At 38.7% G+C, this 19,872-nt stretch overlaps 1 protein-coding gene across 3 annotated transcripts; it reads right to left on the bottom strand.

Moving 5' to 3' along the window:
* Positions 1–1,031: 1,031 nt before the first annotated feature.
* LOC127453840 (zinc finger protein 384-like) lies at positions 1,032–19,857 on the bottom strand. 3 transcript variants are annotated; one of them, XM_051720563.1, is made up of 11 exons: positions 19,381–19,652; positions 18,257–18,312; positions 17,428–17,662; positions 17,197–17,286; positions 16,846–16,985; positions 16,039–16,112; positions 8,761–8,985; positions 3,850–4,017; positions 3,659–3,737; positions 2,379–2,537; positions 1,032–2,251 (listed from the first exon to the last, which is right to left on the bottom strand). In XM_051720563.1, the coding sequence occupies exons 1-11, from the start codon at positions 19,604–19,606 to the stop codon at positions 1,952–1,954; spliced, it is 1,752 nt and encodes a 583-aa protein (XP_051576523.1). In that variant the 5' UTR covers positions 19,607–19,652; the 3' UTR covers positions 1,032–1,951. The 3 variants fall into 3 exon arrangements, 2 of the variants coding, with proteins under 2 accessions (XP_051576523.1, XP_051576524.1); XM_051720564.1 differs by lacking the exon at positions 8,761–8,985 and having other exon boundaries at positions 19,381–19,647; XR_007899458.1 differs by lacking the exon at positions 1,032–2,251 and having other exon boundaries at positions 2,399–2,537; positions 2,666–3,737; positions 19,381–19,857.
* Positions 19,858–19,872: the final 15 nt, after the last annotated feature.

The raw sequence follows: 19,872 nt of genomic DNA, 5'->3' as shown, positions 1-19,872 counted from the left end.
CTACCATTATGAACTTACACTATTAAAGGGATAGTTCACCCGAAAATGAAAATTATCTCATCTTTTACTCACCCTCATGCCATCCCAGATATGTATGACTTTCTTCTGCTGAACACAAACAAAGATTTTTAGAAGAATTTCTCAGTTGTGTAGGTCCATACAATGCAAGTGAATGGTGGCCAGAACTTTGAAGGTCCAAAAAGCACATAAAGATAACATAAAAGTAATCCATACGACGCCAGTAGTTAAATCAATGTCTTCTGAAGCAATATGATAGGTGTAAGAAACAGATCAATGTTTAAGTCCCTTTTACCATAAATCTCCACTTTCACATTCTGAAAGTGAAAGTGGAGATTTGTAGTAAAAAAGTATTGAAATATTGATCTGTTTTTCACCCAAAGTGATTGTTGCATCACTTCTGAAGACGTATATTAATCAAATGTAGTCTTATGGATTACTTTTATGCTACCTTTATGTGCTTTTTGGACCTTTATAGTTTTAGCCACCATTCACTTGGATTGAATGGATCTACAGAGCTGAGATTTTCTTCTAAAAATCTTATAAAAATTTGTGTTCAGCAGAAGAAAGAAAGTCATACACATCTGGGATGGCATTAAAAAGTGAGTAAATGATGAGAGAACTTCCATTCTTGGGTGAACTATCCCTTTAAACACTGTGGGCACCACAGATACATGTAATTGCCTCTGTACAATTGTTCTTTGTCATTTTATTTCCTCTACTCACTTATTTATGCAACCCTGCCAAAAGAAATGATAAAGTAATTTTTTTTTACCCCCAATTATTTCAATAGTGGTGCAGTCTGTAATGGAAATGAAACTAACTACTGTGGGACACGATATTGGTTATGAGCGTCAATCCAATAGACAGCATCTTTAGGGACAGCCAATTAACTATAAATAACTCTGTGATGATGATGTTGCTGGACAACTAATGTAACCATCACTTGCTTACGTCTAGACATTAATTTAACCACACAATATTATTCAGTAATACATATTTTATTACTTGGCAACTGTTGATGATTATTTATAGTCTGAGTGAATTTAGATGGAGAACTCTTCAAACCACTAAAAAGTAACACAATTCTTTAAAATGAAGAGATTTTCATGAGGCAGCACAGCAGAAACATTCACTTGTTTTTTTTTAATATTGTATTCTAAAAGGCTTAATCCATGCTAATCTAGAGGTTTGGGGTGCATTTTAACAGTTGTTATTTTGATAGTATAATAGTAACAACGTTGTAATAAAAGAATATTACATGTCAACTGCAGATACGAATTCTAAACAAGATAATTCATCATGAACACACCATCTCATAGGAGTCATAGGATATTTGTCACAGCATTAGTTGACACCAATTCTTTTTGTCTTATTTATTGATATCCTTTACTCGTTCACACAAGATACACTTGATAATCATATATCCTGTATGTGTTTTCTGTTTTACATACATCTGCAAAAAACTTCCCTTTTAAAATGGAAAAGGACCAACAACTCTACACATACTCTGCAAGACACAGAATATTTCCATTCATATTGACAGTAACAATAATGATGTTGAAGGTGCAGTGACCATACAAACCCCTACAGACGCAGATGATCATAAAAACAGGATAAACCAGAAATTTAACTGAAAGCTGTCATAGACTAAAGATATATGACCCGTGCATTAAATAAAAAAGCCACGGTTTTAAAGGAAGTATTTGTGAGGAAGATCAGTATTCCAGAAGTACATTTTTAAAGATGGGAAAGAAAAAAATATATATAAAATTTCACCTTAGCGATTCCTTCACTTTTGTCCATTAAGTCCACAGGCATACTTTCTCCTTCATACAAATAGGAAGGCATAGAGTAAGAAAATTTCCCCAACTCTCGTCAATTTCATAAGTTTTTCAGTTTTAAAGTTTTGTCCCTTGCTCTATGGGATTTCTCATGAGTTCAGGTGTTCCACCTGTATGGCAGATGCCTCCACAGTAATGCAGAGGTCTTTGTGAGGGGAGATGTCTGATACACTGACAGTTTTATACTGCACATCTGCAGAAGTTACTGGTTTATACTGGTTCAGGTCAAATATACACGGCACAACAGCCTGCTGGGTGAAGGTGTTGCTCCTCTCAGCCCGGTCTCCCCCTGAGCCTCCTCCTCCAGCATGGCCGGGGTTGTCTGACCCGGGTGGAGCTAGAACCACATCGGGGGCATGTTTATGCATGTGTTTCATCAGATACATCTCCTAGAGGCAGAACCAGGGCAGACAAAAAGAGAGATACACACAAAGATCATTTTGAGATAAAAAGATAGTATATTGTGAATGCTGCAAGTTTTAAATAGGGTGAAAGATTAGGTGTTAAAGGCAGTACCGAGGTATAATTATGGTTGCATAGACCACAGGAGTACAGCTTAGCGTGCTTGACTGTGTGAGTAGACAGATGTACTTCCAGGCTGGATGCGTCTACATACCCACGGTTACAATAGTGACACTTATAAGGCTTGTCCTTGTTGTGCTGACGCCGATGAGACTGCAAATGATTAAGAGAGAGCAAGAGACAAAGACATTATACAAACTGTGAATTAATTTACATTAGCACAACAGAGCCTAGTAAAAGTAACACTTTTAAATTAAAACCTGAATTAAAATCAAATTTACCACCAAAAGCTCTGTGTAACGATTCAAGGATGGGCAAGGAGGCGGCGGGAACCGGCTTGACAATCCACGTGAAACTTTATTTACACATATACACTTTTCAGTGTCACAAAATAGGGCTTTTCAGCCATAACATTCAACACACAAACATGTCCAGTTTGTTTTTCAGCAGTCCCCAACAGACACAAATACATCGCCACTCGCACACAGTCAGCTCCGTGCGTCTCTCTCATCTGCTGCTGTCTCCTCCCCTCAAATACTCCTGCCGCCCTTCACTGGAACGCGAGACCGGTGTGGAACACAGGTGGGGTTCATTCACCACCTATCTTCCCGGCCTCGCTCTGCCCAGATGCCGCTCGGCCCCGCCCTGCTCGCCACACTCTGCGTTTACAAATTTAAACAGAGACCTTATTGACAGTTGACATAAAGAGTTGTTTAAAGTGATCTGATAACAAGTGGTCAGGCGAGAGAGATCGCTGGTTACACCTCGTAGTAAAATGCATCTTCTGTAATCACTTCAGCTTGGATTTTGAAGGGAGGGTCTCTGATTTCATGACTACAAACATCACATACTATGTCATGGTAATAATGCTGATAAAATGGGGGGGCGGGGGATACTTAAGTAGTTCTGTGAAGACTTGTAAATGTTATGCATGTGTTTTTTCCTAAAAAATTTCCAGATTGAACAGTTTTATTTTAAGGTTGTACATAACTGGAAAAGTTCAAATGCCCTTGTTTTAGCGCAATGAAAGACTGACATATTACGAGGTGGTCCTTCACTGTAGTCCAGAATGCATCAGGATGTTTACACTACAAATGCGATGGGGTCAAATGTGTCTTTAACAACCCTAAAATGTGGTTTGGATGATCAAATCACAGAACATTTTGCACCCTGTTTACACCTGAATTAACTGCTGCCCACTTGTTATCGGAACACCTGAGATGGATCTTCATACCAGGTGTTAACGGGGTCTGAGACAGATTTCCTTTTCTTACCCGCAGGTTAGAGAGCTGAGTGAAAGACTTCTCGCAACCTGGTTGTGTACATTTGTATGGCCTGTCTCCTGTGTGGATCCTGAATAGAGAAATAACTTATAAGTCAAGAAGCAAAAGATGATTAAGAAAATAGTCTAACAGATGCAATGAACTTAAATGGAAATAAAAAACAGACATGTCCTGTGCAGTACCTGTGGTGTTGCTGTAAGTGGCTGAGTTGTCGGAAGGTCTTCTGGCAGAAGTTACAAGTGTAAGGCTTCACTCCTGTGTGTATTCGTACATGCTGAGCTAGATAACTTGTGTTGGAAAATGATTTTGTGCAATGAGGACACTTATGAGGTTTGGATTCTGTGTGGATTCTGTAAAGTGGGAAAGAAAGGAAGGATGGAAGGAAGAAAGGAAGGAAAGAAGGAAGAAAGGAAGGAAAGAAGGGAGGAAAAAGGGAGAGGAGGAGAAAGAAAGAAGGAAATGGAGGAAAAGAAAGAATGGATGAAAGGAAGAAATGAAAGAAGCAAAGGGGGGAAGGAAGAGGAAAGGAAAGAAGGGATGAAAGAGGAAGAAGGGAGGAAATGAAGAAAGGAAAAGAGGAAAGGGATGGAAGAAAGAAGGAAAGAAAGAGGGGAGGGAGGGAGGGAAAGAAGGAAAGAAAGAGGGGAGGGAGGGAGGGAAGGAAGGAGGAAAGAAGCGTGGGAGGGGAGGGAAGGAAGAAAAAAGGGCAGGAAGAAAGGCAGGCAGGAAGAAAAGGAAGAATGAAGGGCAGAAGGAAGGAGGAAGGGAAAGGAAGAGAGGGAATGAAGGAAGAGAAGAAAGGAGGAAAGAAAAAATGGAAGGCAGAAAGGAGGGAAAGAAGGGAAGGGAAGAAAAGGAAGGAAAGGAAGGAGGAAAGGAAAGAAGGGAAGGTAAGGAAGAAAGAAAGGAAAGAAAGAAGGAATGGAGTGAAGGGAAGAAAGGAAGAGAAGGAAAGAACAAAAGAAACATGGTTACACAGGGGATGATTTAATAATAAAGAGAACTCATGATTAAATAACATCAGCTAACAAATATCTGACAAGACAATATTTTACATTTTTCTCTACAGTGCCTCTTTCTGCTGACCATTTTTAGGTGGCTGTGACTTTCTCGCTTGGTTGGGAAGGAGGAAGCGGGAGCCAGGTGAACAATCCAACGCTTTTAATCACACTTTTCAGCGTTACAAACATGGTTGGCTTTTCAGCCCAATAACTAAACACACATACACAACAGCATTGCTTTTCAGCATGCTGACACACACACACACACACACACACAAACACAAACACACACAAACACACACTCGGCTTCGTGCGTCTCTCTGTCTTCGTCTGCCGCTGTCTCTTCACTGGAACACGAGACAGGCGTGGAGCACAGGTGGAACTCATTCACCACACATCTCTCCAACCCCCCCCCCCATCGCCACAGTGGCCCCTATTAGTATCACCACCAAATGTTCAAAATTGTGGTAAGTGTCTGAGGTATCAATATTTGAGTAAGTCACAGACAGGGCAGATCCATCTTTCAACAATATTTGCACTAAATTCTCACAGGAACTCTGTGTGCTGCAGTGCCCAATCCCATATCCAAGTGAGTTCAGGAGTGGATGAAACCTTTATGTGACCTCCATTTCAGAGAGAGGCAGAACCACATAAAACTTCGGCACAGTTATATGATCATAATGCAGAGTCAAAGAGAGCTGAACTCTCAATGACAGCAGCAATTTCAGTTCAATAATTCAAGGGTTTGAGTGTGTGTCTCTTTCTCTCTCGCTCTGTGTGTGTGTGTGTGTGTGTGTGTCAAACCCCACAAAGTGGTGTAAAAGTTTGCGTAGTCTGCAGTAATAAAAAATATGCCAGAAGAGAAATTAATTATACGAAGAGAGAGGTGGAAAAGGAAGGAGAGATATAGAGGATAAAAAATTTCTAGCAATTATTCCTCCTACTGAGAGAACTATATTCGATGTGCAATCTGCCCACTTCATATGGTGACATCAGCTGTAACCACCTTCGCCATTATAAATACTGTGGTATATAATTACACAGTCCATTACACAAAGTTTTACATATCAGCAAGTTGTTAGCAGAGTATGTTGCCATAGCAACAAGCAGGAGCGGAACCTCCATCTGACATGAACATCAGAACCACTCAAGGGTTGTACAGGAAAATGTTTGCTCAAAATCTGCTAGGTGGACCTTAATGGAATGCAACAGAAAGCAGGATGCTGAGTCTCAAGAAATACCACCCAGGCTTCTCGCTGGTTATCAATTAAGTGGTAAAATAATCACCCTGATCCTAAAGGCTGATGTATACTTCAGCGTCGAGCCTGCGCTGTAGGTTACGGCGTAGCCTGACGTGCACCTCTCTAAAAATGTAACTGCGTGTCACGTCGACACAGATGACAACAGCTGTGATAGGTCCGCTGTGTTACAAGAGACCGGCCACAGCACGATAAGAAATTATCTGTGGTAGCGTCACATTTTCTCTAATATTATTTTATCTCTATCTCCACTGATCAGCGATTGTGTCACACTGTGTTTGGACCCGTTTCGTTTTTTTGTGAGCATCTGCTGTTTTTATATTCTGTTTTATATGAACAAGTCAAGTGAAAACTTTTTACATCTAATAAACTCTGTGCTACTTTCTCAGGTTTTTTACTCTTTATATTATCAGGTATATGAGTGAAATAATATTTGTCATATTCTACTCGAGAATCTGTATGATGTTTTGACCGTATAATTATCCGTATGGTGTAAATAATCATATTTCTTAAGTCATGAATACGGAACACTTCTAATTTGTCAGCAGATTAAAAAGCATATGTTAAGAGTTGGTTATTTTGCCTAAATGCATAGTAAGCTTAATGCAAAGATAAAGTTTAAGCTTTAAAACAATACCCACTGTGTGTTGGTCAAGCAATCAGTTATTGATTCATTTGATAAAAAAATTTCAGCAAGGAGTGTAAAAGTATGCCACATGATTTATTTATTATTTAAGCAAGTCAAAAGCAATCATACAGTATATGCCTGATTTATTGTCTCTTTGTATGGCAGACATGTATAAATAATATGCACCTATAAATGCAAACCATCACTTTGGACACTACGCGGAGCATACGGCGTAGGTTCAACGCATAAGTATCAGCCTTAACATTAAGCCTTGGTGAAAATGGTGCTGCAGCTACAAAGAGGTACTTGTCCCACCCCCAGCTTCTTCTGATTGGTCCACTGTTTTAAAACCAACCTTGATGCGTTGCACTGTGTAACAAAAGGTTAACTATTTTTAACTGACAAACAGTGATATGATGCAACGGCCAAAGACACAAGTCTGACACATGAGTACATGGACCAACAATAAAAGAATAGTGCTGACAGAAAACGTCCTGTGTGTACGCCCGTTTCATATTCCAATAATTCGGCATTTCAAAGCTCACATTAAAATGAATCTGTCAGTAGTGGTCATACACACACAAAGATGTACGTAAGGCCCTGGGCCTGTGGGAGAGAGTTTCTGGTCTTTTGATGGAACGGTCACTTGCCCTATCAAGCCGGTGTTGTGTCAAACATTTGCTTATTATATACATGTGTTTTAAGCCTTTTAAACTTAAAGGTATATTCTGAGTTCAAGTTGATTACCTCAAAAAAAAAAAAAAAAGAAATAAAAAAAAAAAAAAAAGAAAAAAATCGAGGCACTCACAATGCAAGTGTATGGGGCCAATTTTTGAGGGTTTAAAAGGTAGAAATGTGAAGCTAATAATTTTATGAAAGCACTTAAATTAATTCTTTTGTTAAAACTTGTGTATTATTTAAGCTGTAAAGTTGTTTAAATACTAGTTTTTACAGTCATGTTAGAGTTTTATAGCGCTGTAAAATTGGATATAACTTTACACAGAAAAGGTTATTTAGCGATTTTTATCACGCTAAAATCATGTCAACATGCATATTGTTTACATCTTGTGGCTATACTTTTGAAATAGTTATATTTTAAAGTTTACAGATTGGCCCCATTCATTTCAATTTTCAGTGCCTACTAGGCTTTGAGCACATTAAACTATTTTGGACATTGCAACGGATGTGTTATCACGTACAAGGGATTCTGGTTTAAAAAAAATACATCACAAATAATATTATATTCAAAATGTTAGAATATACAGTCTACACAGCTTTGAAATATGTATGAGCCAAGGAGGTCAATATGTGAGGTGCTGTGGTAATCAACATTATGTACTTGTTTTGAACCCGGAATATTCCTTTAACATTTGTTTTTTCTGTGATGTACTGACTGAACATTGCTGTTGTGAATTCTGCTGATGTGTCAGCAAGCTAACATTATCTAGCTGGCATAAAGGATGTTTTGTAGAAATTGTGAGAATGACTTGGAGTTTTGGAAGCATTAGTTAGAATGGGCTGAAAATGATAAACTAATCACTGTTTTTCACTGTATAGCCTTGTCTTCCAGCATAAGTGCATGTATGAATTTATATGTGTCATGGATTTATATTACAGCAGGGTAATTTCCAGCACTACTTTTCATTGCTGAAAATGAAATACCAAATAAACTATTTTGTAAATAGTTTTTTTGTATAGAGAATGTTATATTAAATGAAAAATATGAATACATTTTTTGAACATACTAAACATATATATATATATATATATATATATATACACACACACACATATATATACACACACACACATTTATATATATATATATATATATATATATATATATATATATATATATATATATATATACACACACACGTATATGTATATATATAATATATATATATATACATACATATACATGTGTGTGTGTATATATATATATATATATATATATATATATATATATATACACATACATACATACATATACATGTGTGTGTGTATATATATATATATATATATATATACACACACACGTATATATATATATATATATATATATATATATATATATATATATATATATATATATATATAATTTTTTATTTTTTTAAATGTTATAATAATAACAATAAAATTGATCATTGATCATGTGGCCAGTAAAAATCTTTACACACACACTAGAGGTGCAGTGCTGAGTACCGTGTGTGTTGCTGTAAGTGACTGAGCTGTCTGAAAGCCTTCTGGCAATAGAAGCAGCTGTAGGGCTTGGCACCGCTGTGGATGCGGATGTGCTGGGCCAGGTAGCTGGTGTTAGCGAAGGATTTGGAGCAATGCGGACACTGGTGAGCTTTCACCTCCGTGTGCAACTTGGAGTGCAGCTGCATATCTGACTTACTGCAGAACGTCAAACCACACATCCGGCACCTACAGACAGAAATACATACACATACACCACAGGAAAGTAAAGAGGAATGAGAGAGAAGGAAAACATGGATGAAAATAACAAAAAAAAACAAAAACAGATAAGATAGGAAATGGGACAAATAGAAGAATAAAGTTACAAGTAGGGATGTCAAAAGTTCTTCAAGAAGTCTTTCAACAGTTCCATCTCTATTTGCTACCCATGCACTAGTTTGACTGCTTTTGAAAGCTCACATGCGTATTTGCACGAATGATCTGCGACGAGTGCTTCCACCTGTCACTATGGGTCGTGCTCTGGACCAGATTTTTATTAAGGATATCTCTGTATTTTGCTGCATTCAGCTTTCATTCAAACCTGACCAGTCCCCCAGTCCCTGCCGCTGAAAAACACCACTACAGCATGATGCTACCACCACCATGCTTCATCGTTGGGATGGTACTGCGCAGGTGATGAGCGGTGCCTGGTTTCCTCCAGACATGATGCTTGGAACTGAGGTCAAACAGTTCAATCTTCATTTCATCAGACCAGAGAATCTTGTTTCTCACAGTCTGAGAGTCCTTTAGGTGTTGCAGTGATAGTTGTCCTTCTGCAAGTTTCTCCCATCTCCACACATGATCTCTGGAGCTCAACCAGAGTGACAATCTGGTTCTTGGTCACCTCTCTTACCAAGTGCCTTCTCCCCTGATTGCTCAGTTTGGCTGGGCGGCCAGCTCTAGGAAGAGTCCTGGCTGTTCCAAACTTCTTTCATTTAAGTGTTATGGAGGCCACTGTGCTCTTGGGAACCTTCAATGCAGCCGAAATTTTTTTGTAGCCTTCCCCAGACCTGTGCCTAAACACAATCCTGTCTCTGAGTTCTGAAGGCAGTTTATTTGACCTCATGGCTTGGTTTTTGCTCTGTTATAAATTTTCAGCTGTGAGACCTTATATAGACAGGTGTGTGCCTTTCCAAATCATGTCCAATCAATTGAATTCACCACCAGTGGACTCCAATCAAAGTGTAGAAACATCTCAAAGATGATTCAGAGAAATGGGATGCAGTTTTTTAATTTTAATAAATTTGCAAAGTTTTCAAAAATCCGTTTTTTGCTTTGTCATTATGGGGTATGGAGTGTAGATTGATGTGAAAAAATAAATAAATAATTTAAAGCAAAAGGCTGCAACATAACAAAATGTGAAAAAAATGAATGGGTCTAAATACTTTCTGAATGCACTGTAACAGCACAAAGAAAAACAAAAAGTAAACCCTAGCATTAACTATGTTTGAGCACATAAATCAAATGCAAAAGATCACAATTGTCTTTTTAAATATATTATAATTTTTTACCGTAAATTTTAAGGTAACTGCCCCTTTACTAATTACCAAAAGTCTTTGACCGTTAAAATTACGGACATTTTTTACAGTGCACGGTTAAATGTGGTGCTGGATCTTTAATGTTGTGGGGCTGTTTTTTTGCCAGAGGCCCTGGACATCTTGTTCGGATACATGGCATCACGGACTCTATCAATTACCAACAGATAAAAAAATCAAAACCTGGCTGCCTCTGCTAGAAAGCTTACAGTGGGCCCTGGTTGGATCTTTCAGCAGGACAATGATCCAAAACAAACAACAAAATCAACACAATAATGGTTCACTAACCACAAAATCAAGGTTCTGCCATGGCTATCCCAGTCCCCTGACCTGAACCCCATAGAAAATTTGTGGGGTGAACTGAAGAGGAAAGTCCACCAACATGGACCTCTGAATTTGAAGGATCTGTAGAGATTCTGTATGGAGGAACAGTCAAAGATCCCTTGTTATGTGTTCTCCAACCTCATTAGGCATTATAAGAGAAGACTCAGAGTTGTTATCTTGACAAAAGGAGGTTGCAAAAAGTACTGAATAAAAGGGTGGCAATAATAATTGCAAATGTGTTTTGGAGAAAAATATTTATTTAATAATGAGATATTTCCCCTGATTCAATCATTTTACTTCAATTAAAGGTTAGCTTTTTGTGATTTTTTTGAATAAAAAATCAAAAGGATAAACAATGCAGTTTGTTTTCACAGCCTTCTTTGCTCATATTTACCAAGGGTGCCAATATTTTGGCCACCACTGTATATATTATGTACAAATACAAATCTGTTACATACAGTGCAAGGGAATGTAATGCAGAAGAGGTAGGATATGATAAATAATACAACTGACAAGGCTGTGTATTGCATGTAATTATAGTATAGTTTTTAACTGTTCATGAGATGGATAGCCTGAGGGATAAAACTGTTCTTGTGTTCCTGATATGCTACAGTATTAAACATTTTTCACACAAGCTTGTCAAAACAATTTAAATCTAAAGAGCAATGCTACAGTCTCTGTGACATTCAGTGTGTAGAAAGCACCTCTACTATATTTTATTCTTATAAAAGTTACATTGAAATGCTTACATTCATGCTTACATTCACATAAACTCTTACAGAAATGCTAACATGCAGGGTAGTGACTGAGCAGTAAATTTGCCTAATTTATGAAACATGAGCAAAACAAATGTGTGTAAATACATGCTTATGTAAATGGTCCCATTTAAATAAATGCCACAATTGACACAATAATTGTTTTATTAACGATTTGCACACAATTTTGTTCTGCTCGTGTTTCATGAATAAGGCAAATTTACTTAATTTTCATTAACCTGTGCTATTTTTTTATGCCCTCAATGTTTTTTGGCTATGTAAAAGTCTTAAAGGGGCCATGAAATGCTGTTTTTTTTTTTGTTTTTTTTTATAGTTTCATTATCTTCCCTGAGGTTCACTGATAATGTTAGTAAAGTTGTTGTTTTTTTCCCCACCAAAACAGTCATAATTTTGTAATATATTATAATTTTCCACCCTTTCTCTGACAATCTTTTTGAAAAGCAAGTTTTGACTCAGCTCCTCCTTTAAACTTCAATGTAAACGCCCTCTGTTATGATTGGCTAACAGCGTGTTGCCCCTCAAATTCAGCCATTTTTGAAAATCAATCGGAAGAGAATAAACAGGCACCAAAACACTAGAAATGTACATTTCACGGTTTACACAAAATGCACATCCAACACATTGCATACGAATATATTACACTATTCACCTCAAGCTCAACTGTTAACACTCACACCCTGTCTACACCGGACGCTATTAACAATAATGCGGTCTACCATGGAAGTGTCCGTTGTGGCTCATCACTCCAGCAGTAAACAAACAGGTGTCTCATTCCATTTTGTGCTGGCGCTATTACTGCCAACAACACAAAGAAACGTTTCAGAAAGTTTGTGTTGACGTGCCCCATGTAGACAGCCTCAAGCCATTGTGTCATGTCAAGTCAACGAGGCGCCCGGTGTAGACAGCGTGTCAGCAACATAAACAATCATGTAATTTGAAATATTAATGAATGGAACTATTTACTTACATCTTTGATAGAGTCCAATATTGTTTTTAACTGTCCCATATCCTTCAGTGACAATTCCATGGCAAAGACTTGTTTTATGACTGCTTCACAAGACGCACACATCCAGTTTATCATCCTTACTGAGGTACACATCGCCAGTGTTGTGTCGAAGTCTGTTCCCCCTATGTTTCCCATTTGTCGAAGTCTGTTCCCCCTATGTTTTGCCTTAGGTTAGTGTCTGTTCCCCCTATGTTTCGCCTTAGGTTAGTGTCGAAGTCTGTTCCCCCTATGTTTCCCGTTAATGTTAGTGTCGAAGTCTGTTCCCCCTATGTTCCCCCTATGTTTTGCCTTAGGTTAGTGTCGAAGTCTGTTCCCCCTATGTTTCCCCATAGGTTAGTGTCAAAGTCTGTTCCCCCTATGTTTCCCCATAGGTTAGTGTCAAAGTCTGTTCCCCCTATGTTTCGCCTTAGGTTAGTGTCGAAGTCTGTTCCCCCTATGTTTCGCCTTAGGTTATTGTCAAAGTCTGTTCCCCCTATGTTTCCCGTTTATGTTAGTGTCGATGTCTGTTCCCCCTGTGTTTCACCTTAGGTTACTGTCGAAGTCTGTTCCCCCTATGTTTCGCCTTAGGTTAGTGTTGAAGTCTGTTCCCCCCATGTTTCCCTTTAGGTTAGCATCGAAGTCTGTTCCCCCTATGTTTCGCCTTAGGTTATTGTCAAAGTCTGTTCCCCCTATGTTTCCCGTTTATGTTAGTGTCGATGTCTGTTCCCCCTGTGTTTCACCTTAGGTTACTGTCGAAGTCTGTTCCCCCTATGTTTCGCCTTAGGTTAGTGTCGAAGTCTGTTCCCCCCATGTTTCCCCTTAGGTTAGTGTTGAAGTCTGTTCCCCCTATGTTTCGCCTTAGGTTAGTGTCGAAGTCTGTTCCCCCCATGTTTCCCTTTAGGTTAGCATCGAAGTCTGTTCCCCCTATGTTTCGCCTTAGGTTAGGGACAAAGTCTGTTCCCCCTATGTTTCCCGATTATGTTAGTGTCGAAGTCTGTTCCTCCTGTTTCGCCTTAGGTTAGGGTCGAAGTCTGTTCCCCCTATGTTTCCCCTTAGGTTAGTGTCCGTTTTTTTTGGAATGTCCAAATTTTCTCTAAGTCCTCGTGGTGGCGTAGTGACTCGCCTCAATCCGGTGGCGGAGGATGATTCTCAGCTGTCAACCCACGCATCTTATCACGTGGCTCGTTGAGCGCGTTACCGTGAAGACATAGCGCGTGTGGAGGCCCACGCCATCCACCGCAGCATGTACGCACAACTCACCACGCGCCCCACCTTATAGCAATCACGAGGAGGTTACCCCGTGTGACTCTACCCCCCCTAGCAACTGGGCCAATTTCGTTGCTTAGGAGACCTGGCTGGAGTCACTCAGCACGCCCTGGGATTCGAACTCGTGAACTCCAGGAGTGGTAGCCAGCGTCTTTACCACTGAGCTACCCAGGCCCCCTGTTCCCCCTTTGTTTAATGTTTAATGGCGCTACGGGGACAACAAACCTAAGCGGGAACAGACTTCGACAATACACCGGAAACAAATCAAAACAGTCAAAGATGTCCATCTAGTGCATGTTTACAAACACCAACAATTAAAAATAGCACTGACAGGCGAAAGAACAGTTTGTTGAAAAGTTTAAGCAACAAAAAGACAGGAGCCACAAAAGCTGATGTTATGCTAAGTTATGAGTTTTGGAATTTACAGTATGTTTTTATCGTAGGATGACCTCTTGTATGTCAAAATATCAATGAAAATTTGATTCCTCATTACATGACCCCTTTGAGAACCTTTGTAATAAAAAGCAACAAACTTCTATTTCCATTTATGGAAGATTCATTATCAATAAGATGAAATGGTCAGAAAATAAACCAAATTTTAATCTATTTTTGATAGAAAGGCAATGTTATTTTAAGATGGTAAAGCTTTGTAAAAATAATAAAGCAAAAAAGATTTGTTAAAATTTTTATCTAACTTAACAAATTAATTATCTTTTTCTTTTAAAACCCATCTTTTATTTATTTTATTACTATTATTAACCTACCTTTGTGTTTTTGTTACTGTTGGTTTGTTTTTGTATGTTTGCATTGTACCTGAACATGTTTAACAATATAGCCAATGCTGCCTCACACAAGTCATTCATTTTTTAATGCGGCGCCGTGCACACTGTTCGCTCAGTTACAAAAAATGGGATGCACACCCAATTGGGGTCTAGTGAAGTCAAAGCGCACTTCCGCCAACGCCACGATGACGTCATTTTTGTCGCGCAACCTCGCGAACTCGCGGACGCAGCGAGTACAAACCAGGCTTCAGAGTGCCACCAGTGGTTATGCATGTGATGTAAATATATCAACTTAATATAAAAGACAAAAAAGAAAAAAACTGAAATAATGTCACTTAATGAATATAGAAAAGTATTAGATACGTAGTAACGGTGTTGTGGTGGATTCTTCCTCCTAAGGACGTATTCATTTTCTGTTTTTTATAGACTTCTGGATTTTGCGCTACATAGCGCATTATAGCAACGGCGTATTCACAATGTAAGAAGAATGTGAAAAAAAGGGCTCGCGTCCGTTTATGCGGTCTTTCTAAAAGTAAAGCTCTGTTGTGCATTTGCTTCATCGAACCTTTGCAGACCCAAGTTTTATTATTATAATTATACTGTTGATAACTGATTAATCTCTTATATACATATGATGCATTTGAAAATAGGTGATTAAAAAGCACTTTCTTTTTACCAGGGATCAGTGCTTTCATCTCACTACACAGTTTAGATGGGAAAAATATTCACAATATCATGACTGGATTATTTAAATAAATAAGGCTTTTTTCAACAAGGTTTTTCTTCTTCTAAAGAACTGTCAGTGCGTTGGTAATATCTTGCAGTGTTGTTTATTTTTCATCAACAATGTTTTAATGAAAATTGTTAAAATGATCCTCATGATCCCGTTTTTGTTAACGGAATTAAACAACACCTCAAACATTTTGTCAGTAATTTCGTTGACTAGATTAACACCGCCTTCTGGACGTGTATTCAGTGTGGAAATTTTACTGATATTGTTATTGACTGCTGAAATTTCGGCACATCGAAAACCCTATTTACATGCATGGTCCATCAATAGTGAAAGGAGAAACAAGAGACAAAATAAAAAGGCACAAAAAAAAAAAGAAGAGATGAAACAAGCAGGAGGGTGAGAGAGGAGGCCATTGGAGAACAATCCAGAAGGAAATCGTAGACTCTGGCTCTAAAACAGAAAGACGAGAGGAAAAGGCCAGACACACGAGTGTAGAGGGCAATGAGATAGACAAGAGCGCGTGAAGGAGAGTGAGCAACAGAGGAGTGTATGCAGTGCATGTGTGAGTATGAGTGTAGCTGAGGAGCGCTGAGGTTGCACATGCTGCTAAGCAGAAAAAACACTTTCTACTAAAGTACAGCAAACAAACACACAGACACACTCTTTGCAAAGCCTCGAAAGCCGGTGAGTGTGTGTGTGTGTGTGTCAAATGGGAGGGCCATGCACTGCTACAGTATGAAAATAAAGTGGCTTAGGAATCCCTGCCTCTGTCTTTGCCTCTTCTATTAAATTGTATGACACTGTGTGCATGTGAAGCCAGGTTCCCAGTGAGAGGCCCTACCTGTATGTTTTTCCACCCTCTTTCCCAGTACATACTTCTTCTGGGGAGAGACTGAAGGGGTTGGCAGAATGATGCTGGTGAGGGAAAAAAGAGAGTATACATGTAGGTCTCCTTAGTTATGAGTCTAATATATTTATAGCAGTGTTAAAATTTACCAAAGAACTATAAATTATTCCTGCCTGGCTTTATCTGGGATTATCAGTTTACACTGTAATGCAAGCATCTTAAACTCAAATTACCTGGGGGCCACAAACCAGGTGGTGTTCATTATTGAGGGCCAGTTGAACAGTTGCAACAAACACAAGTGTTTTCACCACCATGAATTTTAACTATATTAAATTACTGAAGTAGGTATACAGTTTTTGATGCATGGACAGACCCTTGGTTAAAAGGGATAGTTCACCCAAAAATGCACTCGGGTAAATTTGACCATTCATCAACGCTTGACTGGAAGCGAACTTTTATAGTTAAAAAGTTCTTAAATATTATTCTTTTTCACACACAAAGTGATCGATTCACTTTAGAAGACATTAGTGTTAGCACTGGAGACAGGATGGATTACTTTTATGCTGACTACCTGTGCTTTTTGGACATACAAATATCTAATCATCATCCTCTCCCATTCTAAGGACCTGCTGAGCCTGGATCTTTTTCTACAAATCTTCAAAAGTGTTCAGCAGAAGAAAGAAAGTAATACACATCTTAGATGGCATGAGGGTGAGTAAATTATCAGAGAATTTAAATTTTTGGGTGAACTATTCCTTTAACGTATAACTCCATGAAGCTCTCAATGCACAGTTTTTATACCTGTCCTGCAAGACCCAAAATCAAGGGATCTATCCCTGTAGGTGAGCCAACAAATGGGAGTGTTGATTTCTTCTTTCTTCCCCTTTTCGACGGTAATGGTACGATAACCGGTGAGCATGGCACTGATTCATTATTCTTGTCTGGTGGAGTCATGCAAAAGTAAAATGCTTTGATTATGTGTAAGCCAAGACTGACAAAACAATAAAAAAAGGTATCTGTCAGACCTACAGTACACTCTATCGTAAAACAACATATAAACATATATACTGAAGATATTCCAATAATTATTGCGTGATAATGGTAAGCAGTGTAGACAGAGATGTGTTCTAATGGGGACATTACGTGCATTACCTGTCTGGACTGTTATCATGGTGGTGGATGGATGCCCAGGAATAAGGGACTGGGCAGAGGACACTGGAGACACCAGGGTGACCAAACCCGCTAGACAGAGTGAGAAAATGATGGAAGACTGTGAGTGAGAGTGAAAAAGAGTGCAAACGAGTCCAAACAGTGTGAAAGAATGAGAAATTAAGAACCTGAGAGTTCCCTGTAACCATTTAACATCAGCCACACATACAGTACCTGCTGTCATGATGCCCGTAGATGGCACCGGCACTACTGTGATACTGTGTGAGGCCTGGGACGCTTGTGCCTGCTCCTGTTTCAGCGTCCGTCCCCCGACTGTGGTATCCATGGCACCCCCGGCAAAGGCCACCACCGCTGTGGCTGGGTAGTGGGCGGGGCCATGTGAGTAGGTGGGGCTTTTATCGTGACCCAGCTGCTCCTTGACCTTATTGAGAAATACAGCATTCTCAATCTAAATGGAAAACAGAGTTGGGTTGGCATCTGTAATAGTAGGCATGGCTAGACAAACTTATGCAGAGTCTGATTTTTGCTCCCTGGTTGCATATGTTGTGAATCAGTATATCATGAACACAAATTCTGGCACTAACAAGGGCTTTGATACATTAAATTTCAGGATGCTAACTCCATTTTGAAATATGCTCTTATCCTGCATTTTTGAATCAAAACATATAATATTCAAACATAATGGCATTCAGATATAAAAATAAAACAATTGCAGAACACACAAATAACAAAAAGATAAAAATTTAAAAGACAGAAAATACTTTGTCTTCATAAATTTACATTTGTGCAAATCCTCTGATTACTTGAGAGACTTCAGAAGACACGATGACTTTTCCAGTAAGTGAATATATAGAGCAGTCGATTCTCATTAGCCTTTACAGTGCATTTTGAGAAATTCTAGGGAGTGAAAATTTTGCATGCACAGAAACGATTTTGACTATGGGACATTCCTAGGAAAGGGCACTGCACATACTGTACTACTGAACTAGGGAGCTGATTGAGACGCACCTTTAGACAGTTGAAGTGTGTATAGTGTGCTTACCTGTCCCTGTACAGGAGACCAGAAGTATGAATTAAAATGGGAATCCTCCATCACCCCTGACACAAGAAAGTAAACATTTTGATGCAACTTTTGACATTTTGATGTGATGGGGCAAGAGGTTAAAGGGATAGTTCACCCAAAAATGAAAATTCTCTCATTATTTACTCTCCCTCATGCCGTCCCATATGTGTATGACTTTCTTTCTCCTGCAGAACTCAAACAAATATTTTTAGAAGAAAGTCTCAGCTCTGTTGGTCATTACAATGCAAGTGAATGGTGACCAAAACTTTGAAGCTCGAAAATTCACATAAAGGCCACATAGCTAAAAGTAATCCATATGACTCCAGTGGTTAAATCCATCTCTTCCAAAGATATATGATAAGTGGGGGTGACATACAAATCAATATTTAAGTCCTTTTTACCACAAATCTCCACTTTCACTTTCAGATGTGAAAGTGAAACCAAACAGTCGCCACGTGACTTTTAGATGTGAATTTGAAAGTGGAGATCTATAGTAAAAAAGGACTTAAATATTGATCGGTTTCTAACCCACACCTTTTATATTGCTTTTGAAGATATGGATTTAACCACTGTGGTCTTATGGATTACTTTTATGCTGCCTTTTGGACCTTCAGATTTCTGGACACTATTCACTTGCATCTAAAGGAGAGATATTCTTCTAAAAATCTTCATTGTGTTCTGCTGAAGAATGAAAGTAATACACATCTGGGATGACATGAGGGTGAGTAAATGATCAGATAATTTTCATCTCTTTAAGGAAAGGGATAGAGTTAGAGTAATATCTTAGATTCATTATATCTTATATATATAACTTAATTTTATTGATTATTGAAGACTATGATAACGAATGCGGACCTGCAGTCCACAGCATGAGGTGAGACGCCCCGTGCACTATACTGATGTCTCCTTAGTAAAAAGAAAAGGCGAAAAAAGACAGGAGAGAGAGAGAGAGAGAGAGAGAGAGAGAGAGAGAGAGAGAGAGAGAGAGAGAGAGAGAGAGTGGGGGGAAAACCGGCACATGTGTGTCGGCTATCGGGCAGCGCCAGAGGCTCACATCAACAGCCACAAAACAAGCTTCAAAGTGAAAAATAAAGAGCGATTACCAGCTCCGAAGACTTTGTCTTCTTCCACCGGGGATTTCCTTAGATCAGGATAGTTTGTGAAGTATTTCCGAAAGCCCCAGATTGAAGAAATGTAATGAGTTTTTTTTTTCATCCTTTTTTTTTTTTTTTTCTTTCTATTTTTTTCTTTCTTACGGAGTTGGCCGAACTGTCTACACAGCACTTCCGCTCGAACGAAGCGAGCGCCGCCTCTGCATCCTGACGTCATTTCCGTCCAGTGAAGCGTTTTTATTTTTTATGTTATTGGAACATATAACAGGGGAATACATATACATAAATCATGTGCAGCTTAATATACATATACATCATACAATATACTTCTGACTTATAGCACCAAAATACAATTATGAATCTCTATTAATAATCTTTTTCAACAGCAAAGATGTCTTATCAGCCCGTCCAGTGAAGTCAAACAAAAGAACACCTACCAAAAAATAAAAAAGTCCTCAGGCCAATCATTTATAATATTTGTAG

Source organism: Myxocyprinus asiaticus, chromosome 16, assembly GCF_019703515.2.
Source record: "Myxocyprinus asiaticus isolate MX2 ecotype Aquarium Trade chromosome 16, UBuf_Myxa_2, whole genome shotgun sequence".
Classification (NCBI taxonomy): Eukaryota; Metazoa; Chordata; class Actinopteri; order Cypriniformes; family Catostomidae; genus Myxocyprinus; species Myxocyprinus asiaticus.
The sequence above is the reverse complement of the archived record's forward strand: the minus strand, read 5'-3'. Positions and strand labels throughout refer to the sequence as shown.